This window comes from Notothenia coriiceps, unplaced genomic scaffold, assembly GCF_000735185.1.
Source record: "Notothenia coriiceps isolate Sejong01 unplaced genomic scaffold, NC01 NC01_scaffold00030848, whole genome shotgun sequence".
NCBI classification, from domain to species: domain Eukaryota; kingdom Metazoa; phylum Chordata; class Actinopteri; order Perciformes; family Nototheniidae; genus Notothenia; species Notothenia coriiceps.
The window spans coordinates 1,848-11,337 of record NW_011363549.1 but is presented as its reverse complement, the minus strand read 5'-3'; the positions used below and the strand labels follow the sequence as shown (position 1 = coordinate 11,337).

The following is a 9,490-nucleotide window of genomic DNA, read 5'->3' as shown; positions in this document are numbered from 1 at the left end:
CTTGCTGGGGAGCATGAGGCCTCCTCATCCTCCTTGCTTCGGTGCCACAAATCCAGCGCTTCCTCCCTCGGAGCCGCCGCTCTTCAACAAGAAGAAAAAGACAATCCGGCTCTTCTGGAGCGAGGTGAGTCGAGGAGAGAACACCAGTAACATCAGTCAGATCAATGTTATCATCCAGTGTTACACATCATCTATACAAAGGATGATCAGTGGAGATCGAGGGTCACACAAAATGCCCAAAGACTATATTTAGTATAACAGGAAAAATGCCGTTTGTTCTGATAGATCTTAAGTCTTACCATTTTAGATCTAATAAAACAAATTAATTTATCAATAGTCAAAGCCAGGATATTTTAAAAAGAAATTCAATTTAAGTCTTCCATATGAGATCATTTTTACGTTACACAATTATTATTATTATTATTATTATGATACTTGTTTTTAGTTCATAGATACCAGCTTTGTGATTGTGATATTTGTAGCTTCTGGGATACAGCCAATATGTTGTCTTTAGAAACATGACATACAACTACTTTCCTAAAATATAATGAATTGTAAAGAAAAACAAAACCCCCGTGAGCCCAACCACAAAAAATAGTACGCTAAGGAAAACTCTTTAAAAAGGTCAGGCCAATCAGACAGCTATCACTTCCTCTGGGTGCAGGGAGAATTTAAGTCAGAGTGCCGTGTTTGCTTTGTCAGAAATGTTGGACCTGTCTTTTTGGTTGGACAGGAGTTCCCACAGATTAAGAGAACTTATAAGACGGCATGTTTTAGTGCCAGTCAACACGGAGGAAATATTTGTTGTTGTTTGTCTCTCCGTACTTCATGCAGTGTTTTCTCTGTGATCAGGTGCGCCCCACAGACCCTCAGTACAGGGACTACAAGCGGAGCGGAGATTCGTTCTGGTCCAAACTGGATCCAGTGAAAATGGACACCGCCAAACTGGAACACCTGTTCGAGACAAAATCAAAGGAAATGCCAGTTACAAAGGTAAACAACAAGTGCTAATAGTCTCACTGTTAGATACTGAACGTAAGCCTTGACCGACTATTTATCACATTGGCATCTAACGGAAGTGCTGTTTGTTCTTTTATTCATTTTACAACACACTACGGTTGTCACGATGTACCAGACGATAACCTTGATATTTGAAAAAGGAAATATTAATCTCATGTTAATAATAATAAACATCAGTACTGTGATGTGTGTGGTGCAGTGGGTTGAGAGTTGGTGTTGGGATCAGGGGGTCACAGGTTCAAACCCCACTGCAGTCAGCATGTCGTTGTGTCCCTGAGACACTTCACCCCAAATTGCTCCTGTGGGGATTGCCCACAGTATTGAGTATGTAAGTCGCTTTGGATAAAAGCGTCTAACAAGTGACATGTAATGTAGTAGTAGTTGTAGCAGTGGTACAGTAGTAGTACCAGCAGTAGTCTAGTAGTAGTGGTAGTGGTAGTAATAGTGTAGTAGTAGTAGTGGTAGTGGTAGTAATAGTAGTACTAGTAGTATTTCTATAGATATATCAAGTAAATATTATATGTAGTAGAAATCTAATATTCATCAAAATCATCACACATTACATACAATTGAAACTTCATGGTCTTCAGACACATTTCCTAATTAATGCAATACATGTGTAATTTGTCTGTCGGTCAGTGTTCCCCAAAGCTGATTCTAACATGATAAATCTGACATTTTTGTAATTCTAAAATGTAGAAACTCATCTTTATCAAAAACACTTTGCCAATGCCAGCCACAAAGTCAATGGGTTTTGAGTCCATTATCTCCAGCACATGAAAGTCGTTGAAAGATTTCACGGTTAAACTAGGTCGCTTGTGTTCTGATCATGATCAAACATGGGAGTTTTGAACCCTTCATAATTCTCACAAAGCCTCTAAATAAGAAAAGTATGGAGTGCAAAGATGAGGAGCTGGCCTCTCACACTTTGAACTCCTGAGCTGCTGCTTCAAAGCCACAGCGTCTGTTAGAGCCGTAGCAGTAAGTGGCTCGCCTCCGTCGACTTCTGGCCTGCACATATTTGTGACGGGGTGATGGTGGTCTGCAGCTAGACACTCGAAACAGCTCACGCAAAGCTGTCAGTAAATGAGAGAATCCAGGGTTTACAGGACCACCAGAAAATCAAAGCCATCGGAGGTCAGAGCCACCTCTTCTGATAGTTCTTTATTATTGCTTTGGCAGACTCTCCTTTGTTCCCTTCTTTAGGTTCTATGGTTTTCTTACCTAACCCATCAGAATGTTAAGTATGTGCTTTAGATATTTTAGATTAGAGATTGCAAGGTTCAAACCAACTTCATGCTGGTTTTCATCTTCGCTATTGGTATAATTGTGTGTATTCTTCAGGTATACATCCATCGGTCTTTACTACAGGGTGTCCGCGGGGTCTTCAAAGTATTAAAAGTTGAGAAATCAATTTAGCGAAAATTAAGGCTATTAAAAAGTATTAAACAGCATTTTCCAAGGTATTACATTTTGTAGCTTGTTTTCAATAAGTATATACAAAGAGCTTGTATTCTACAGTCTGCCTGAATGTAATCATTGCGTAGGTTTGTAGTGTGATTCTGTGTACCGGTACTTTATTTATGGCATCCCGTTGGATTTGACGTCATCTGAACAGGACATCACACGCTCACTGCTTGATAGCGCGCGAAGCTCCGTTTACGCCGGTTGCTAAACAACATCGTTATGGGGAAATGCAAGTCTGCGTCCAAATGGTTTGAAAATAAGGAGGAAGGACAATCAATATTGTATATAGTCAATGTGAGGTAAAGTGTGTCGCCAAGGCAACCGGTTAGAACTCAAAGTGGCGATGAGGTCTTAAAATGTATGGAAAGGGTCTTAAAAGGAATTACATTTGACTTCAGGATTCCTGCATAAACCCTGTCTTTACTAGTTTTCTAAATGTGCTCCTTTTTATCTATCTGCGTGTGTATATCCATATTGTTTGGTCTGAAGTAAAAGCTCAGAGCGTGACAAATATGTGAGTGAAACAGAGTAGGTTGATGAGCTCAGATGAGACGGCTGTTTTCTGACCACAGAAAGCATAAGTCTCATATAATAATAGCATGTTTTTGCTTTAAAAACTGTTCATCTATGCAGGTTCAACTGTACAGAACTTCCCCAACCCCAAATATAATGCTTCCTCCAAAAACATGGCGTAAAGCGAATACAAGATTTGACCATGCATCTAATAGTTTTTGTGTAACATTATGTAGAAATGATTAAATTGGTATTTCATTACGTATCTTAGTACAAAGACTTCAAAAATGGCAGATACAACTCCTCAGTGGTAGACAAGAAAATGCATCATAAAAAGTGTGAGGTAGTCTTACACTTAACAGCAAACTGTAAGATATAACACATTGTGCCAGAGTGATGGTGTAAAGTAAGTCTTCCAGTCGGCATATGGAAAGGATATTATTACCTCGTGGCAGTAACCAGGTCTTAGCAGCTACTCTGTTACACTTTTATGTGCTGATATATTACGACTTCCTTCCATTTATAGCTCATAAAGTGCTGGTGAGGTAATCTGTTCACATACAGTGACAATATGGCTGCAGACACCCACACAAACACACATACTGCAAGGTATTTCCTGTTCCTACTCAACATATAGTTGCCACAGCTGCAGTCAATGTAACCTGAGTGATTATCCCTTTAATCCTTACAAGCCCATAACGCAGACCACACTGACAGAAGAGACAGAGAGAGAGAGAGAGAGGGAAGGAGGGAGGGAGGGAGAGGGAGAGACCCGGCATTGACCCTCTCTGTCTTTTTATGTCCTAGAAAACAGCAGCAGATGGGAAGCGGACTGAGATAATCGTTTTGGATTCCAAGAGGAGTAACGCCATCAACATCGGTCTGACGGTGCTTCCTCCTCCTCGCACCATCAAGACAGCCATCCTTAACTTTGATGAATATGCGCTAAACAAGGAGGGCATTGAGGTGAGAGATACAGACTATTTTTCAAGATTCGTACATAGCTACAGTTTAGTTATGTCGATGGAAATCTTAGGTCACAGGCTCCTCCAACAGTACAGCACAATAACACAGTGCAAGTAAATACAATCAAATAGAATAGAAGTAGTGCCATAGGAGTCTTTATACAAGTGGTACATCATTTGTAAGTTGTAAACAGGTGAATGTTACGGATGTTCTTAGTTCAGGTGTTTAACAGGAAAGGAATCCTAGATCTTTTTCACTCGTATCCTGCTGTCCTCTCATATTCTTCTATGTCGTTGCTCTCAGAAAATCCTGACGATGATCCCCACAGAGGAGGAGAAGCAGAAGATCCAGGAGGCCCAGCTGGCCAATCCTGACGTCCCGCTGGGCTCGGCTGAGCAGTTCCTCCTCACTCTGTCTTCCATCAGCGAGCTCTCTGCCAGACTCCAGCTCTGGGCCTTCAAGATGGACTACGAGACAATCCAGAAGGTCTGTGTCAACACGGGACAGTGCTGTTGTGATGAGATCAAACTAAAACTGCTCTCATGGATCTATAAGCTCAGACAGAATCCTTCCTAAAGCATTATAAATGATTAGTAGTTTGCGTGCAGTGTTCATTTTGAACTCTTAAAGGGATCCTCAACAGGCTTTGACTTATCAGCGAGCCATTATGTAGCAAAGCTGTCTGTTTCCTTGTATGATTTAATAAATATCAAATCTCAATAAACTCATAATAATCTGGTATGGGTTTATAGGGTTTATAGTAATTTAATTTGACCTTGATTGACGTGATACAAGTGCTTTCCAATGTATAACTATTTTATACAAATAAAATGTAGATACTTTTCATGTGTATGTAGAGAAAGGAAAGGCCAAACCAAACACATTTAAAATAAAATAAGCATGTTTTTTTGGTTTAATTCAAGAAGAAACAGAGATACATATACAAAGCCAAACAAACTCAGCACTCTAAAGCTTTGATTAAATGTGCAGAGCATGTGTGTGTGTGTGTGTGTGTGTGTGTGTGTGTGTGTGTGTGTGTGTGTGTGTGTGTGTGTGTGTGTGTGTGTGTGCGTGCGTGCGTGCGTGCGTGCGTGCGTGCGTGCGTGCGTGCGTGCGTGCGTGCGTGCGTGCATGAAACCACTAACCTTTTCTAGACTTCTCCAGGCTGTTCCTTTTCTCTACAGGTTGGATGTTTAACCTCTTTTATTATTATTAGGTTTTTAATTGAAAAAGAGGAAAGACAAGCGATGATTTATGCCAGATTTAGCTTTTTCTCTCTGCAGTCCGTTGAGAGGTACACACACAACAATCAACATACATCAATACATTACATCTTATCGATCGCACTAATAATAATAATAAGGACGGATCAAAGCATGAATCAACATATCAGCACCTTTATAAGTACAACCATACAATTACAATTCATTTCAAGAACCGTCAAAGGAAGAGTAGTTGCTGAATATTCATTGTTGCTGAATGGGTCTGTGCACCTTGATTTTCAGTCTTGGCTTGTTTGAGTCAAATAGTAAATACAAGCTGCTGATTAGTTATTCTCTTGTATTCTGTCTCCCCGCCCCCAGTGTGCTCGGTATGGCTCCAGCAGCAGCACCACCAGCGCCCCCAGTGGCAGTCAGGAGTGTGAGCAGCCACAGGGTCTGGGCCACACTGAGGACGCTGCAGAGCACGAGCACATGAAGGCCATGCTGAGGACCACCCTCAGCGGGGGGGACAAGGAGGCCAGCGCCGTGCCGGGGCTGCGCACACGGACGAGATCCCGGCCCGGAAGAGGAGGTACGACGATGATGATATAATGTATATCAGGGGTGTCCAAGCTTTTTTCACTGAGGGCCACATACAGAAAAATATACGAAGGGCTGGGCCGTTCACTAGAGGTGAGGTGTATCAGTTCAGTTATAAGTTAGCTAAATCAATCAAATGTAGCTAAATAATGCTTGATACTTGAAAATGAAACAGCTACATCACAGCTCTCCATAGGGTTTCATTTATTTTGTTGGCAGCTATACCATTTTGCTGATTATGCGGTAAATTCTGCGATCACAGAATCGCGTTTTTCTGGAGGGTCTAGGTTACATATATATTTAAGAAGTACAATATATGACAAGCACAAGTTTCATGTTGTGAGCCATATTTCATTATACTTTTGGAATTAGCTGAGGGCCGTTTCTAAATGGGCTGCGGGTCGCATTTGGCCCCCCGGGCCGTAGTTTGGACACCACAGATGTATATGAATGAATATGTGATGAATAAAGGACTTCTGATTCTCAATGCAGGAAGTTCCTGATATGATCACACAGAGGAGACCAAAGTCAAAACCAGAGTCACTAAATCGGTCTTGTTTTTTTAAACCTTTGTCAATATTCTCAATTTTTTCAGGTCGCATTATGCCTTCAAGGACTCCGCCTGTGGAGGACACTCCGATCGGGGGAGACGACGACGCAGACGCAGACGAGATCATGGAGCGGATAGTGAGGTCGGCCACGCAGGGTCCAGCCCAGCCCAGAGAGAGGAGGAGGTCCAGAGCCAACCGCAAGTCCTGTAAGACCTGTACCTGAACCTCTGTCCATAAACTGAAACAGATACTCATCCTCAACAGGGCTAGCTTCGGTGATCACACAGAAAGCTGCTTTCATTAATGCTAGAATACAATCTGTGGATCACTTTTACAATGAAGTTCTGTTAAGGAGTTACAGTTGCATCATGTCTTTTAAACAGTAACATTAAAGCATGGAAACATGTCGTAGTAGAGACACAAAATACAAATACGAAACCGGATCTCACCGGATCTCACCGGGTCTCACCTTATCTCAACATGTCTGATTTAGTGTTGTGTCGTTAGTAAGTCATTGTTTTACTATTTCATTATGATATGGTTTTTCCAGCAACCAAGTCATTTTTTCTTATACAGTTGGCGTACTTGTTGTTGAGGGTTTAAAAAAAGAAAGATCAAAGGTGATGCAGAGATATGGTGTGGCACAGTATGGGTGAAGCTCCAAACACACTTGACTCTGAATTTACCACAATGCAATCAGATGCATTCACACATTGTCTATATCACCGGGAAACATGAACGCTAATAGCTAACGTAATTAGCAATTGTATACATGCTGTTGACGTTATAAACGTAATCATAGATCATGTATTTTGTCTCTCCTCACAGTGAGGCGCACTCTGAAGAACGGTCTGACCCCAGAGGAAGCTCTCGCTTTAGGACTTAGCGATTCTCCAGATGGATAAATGTGACCTTCCCGCCGCCTGTCGTCATTTCCGTGGAAACACTGCGACAATCATTCAAATCGACATCTCTGTCCTGCCGCCTGCCTTCGCCTCACTTCACAGAGTTGTGTTCCACCAGTCACAGACCCCTGTTTTTGCCAGCTGCTAATGTTGCCTGATGTGTCTGAGTGATGAAGCCGCAGCCGTGATAGCGTTTTAGTTTTTTAATGCAACTGATGTATTTCACTTGACAAGGAAAAGGACATTTAAATTCAGTGCCGCCGCGTCTACACTGAATGGAAACATTTTCGCGTTAGTCCTAAGGGAAACGTTTTGCTTGTGAGTTTTTGCATCTGTGACGTGACTATTTTTCATTTATTTAAGCTGTGAATTTCAGTTGTTTAGGATGACAAAGTTTGATTTGTTCTCTAATCCAGTTTCAAAGAATCCCAGGAGATCCTCAAACAAAGAGGCGAATGCAGCTGCACGTTTGACACGTTTGTGTTGAGTAGGAATGAGTAAGGTTTTCTATCCGATGTGATGTGCCTTTCATTTAAAAGGGACGGTACTGTGGTTTTAGCCATCCCTCCCTCTTGTTACAGTCACCTCCTACTTCTCAGAGGACTCACAAATGTCACATTCACAGGTGCGGTTATATCGAGTACAACTGTTCGTTACATTTCACTTTTTTATTTTGGCAAAATATTTATTTGCAAAGCTCGGACATCTTGCACTTTACTCGACATTATACGTTTCTAATGCTGAAATGAATGACTCGTGCAAAACAGACAAAGGAAGTATTTATCTCAGAGGAGCTGTTTGTAAAATGTAAAAAGACAAAAAGATAAAGACCTTTTTAAAAATTGTAATAATCTATTTTGAAGGACGTGCAGGAAGTTCTGCAGAAAATGTGTAAATGCCCTTTTCAGCTGCCAGGTACTGAGTACTGTAGACTACAGTGTGCATGATTAGTGCGGTTCATTTGATGTAATATTTTTGTAATTTCTGTAGAAACTTGTCTGAGAGAAAAGAGGCTATTCTGTGAATTGTTATAAAATAAATGAAAGATGTGGTCAAAGCTGAAATATGTTTTCAAGGAGATGCTGTGTGCTGAGAGGAGAGCAGGGTTCAGCATTCACTCTGAACTCTGTGCATTGTACTTTATATGAAAAGTTTGTGGATAATAATAAAAGGTCTCAGCTGAACCATCTGCTCCTCTCATGGTACAACGGAAAACACAGGGAAACATCGCTGCATAGATATAATGTGGTGAGCTGAACATGAAACCATGGTTACACTTTCACTTGAAATGCTGTGTATAAACACTCTGCAATAAAATACGAAAAACATTGAGTGAAAAAAAAGATCCAAGTGTCGTTCTTCTTCTATGCTTTCCTTTCTGGAGCACACACACTTAACGCACGGAAATGGAATCCCTGAGACAGCACCACTTATTTCACTCTGCATGTCTGGACACGCTGCTGACGACATGCAGCCTTTTAATCTGGCTGCATGTGTGATTTCCATATCTATGCAAGAGTAAAGCTCTATGAGGCAATAACTTGACAATGTGCTGAAAGATACTGACATCTCGTGCCAGGTTTGGGGTATGTATAAACTCCAGTTCCAAGACTTTTAGCAGTAGTTTCAATTAACTGGCAACCAAATTGTGTTTTTCCAACTGAATAAGTTAAATACAGTATACAGTGTTGAAAGCTGAACACACACATTTCAAAGTAAAGAAAGACAAAGAATTAGAATTTTATATTTGAATTGTATTTCAAAATTGTACAAAAAGATCTAAAAAGTTGCAGAAGGAAAAACTCCACAAAACCCTTTAACAGGAAAAAAGTGGAGAAACCTCAGCCAACTCCAGAACGCATCGAGGTCCAGCAAAGATAGGAATAAGATCTGGAAAGTAGTGAGAGAGAGGGCAAATATAGGATAGATAGAAAACAGAGACAAACGTGACATTTCACTTTACTTTTGCAAAACAAAAAAACACGTTGACCACCTGAGACACATCCGCCAACCATTTCTGTTTTCTTAGTGACCGACCTGTTGGAGAATAAGTAATAGAAACGGGGGAAAACAAACCTTATTCTCCAATACTTATCATACTGTGTTAACGTCCGTGTGAGAGGATAGGGTCATTGTGAGTCTTCTGGGTCTTCTTCCACATTACATTATTACATGTCATTTAACTGACGCTTTTATCCAAAGCAACTTACAAACACTTCAATACCGTAGACATGCCTACGGGAGCGATTTGTGCTAAAGTGTCTTG

The 9,490-nt window shown here is 41.0% G+C and overlaps 2 protein-coding genes across 2 annotated transcripts; both read left to right on the top strand.

Moving 5' to 3' along the window:
- The first annotated feature begins 6 nt into the window (after positions 1-6).
- LOC104959718 (FH1/FH2 domain-containing protein 3-like) lies at positions 7-4,542 on the top strand. The gene is made up of 4 exons (XM_010787616.1): positions 7-124; positions 853-993; positions 3,808-3,966; positions 4,270-4,542. The coding sequence occupies exons 1-4, from the start codon at positions 14-16 to the stop codon at positions 4,540-4,542; spliced, it is 684 nt and encodes a 227-aa protein (XP_010785918.1). The 5' UTR covers positions 7-13.
- Positions 4,543-5,164: 622 nt separating this feature from the next.
- On the top strand, positions 5,165-8,567 carry LOC104959717 (FH1/FH2 domain-containing protein 3-like). The gene is made up of 3 exons (XM_010787615.1): positions 5,165-5,760; positions 6,364-6,525; positions 7,148-8,567. The coding sequence occupies exons 1-3, from the start codon at positions 5,661-5,663 to the stop codon at positions 7,222-7,224; spliced, it is 339 nt and encodes a 112-aa protein (XP_010785917.1). The 5' UTR covers positions 5,165-5,660; the 3' UTR covers positions 7,225-8,567.
- Positions 8,568-9,490: the final 923 nt, after the last annotated feature.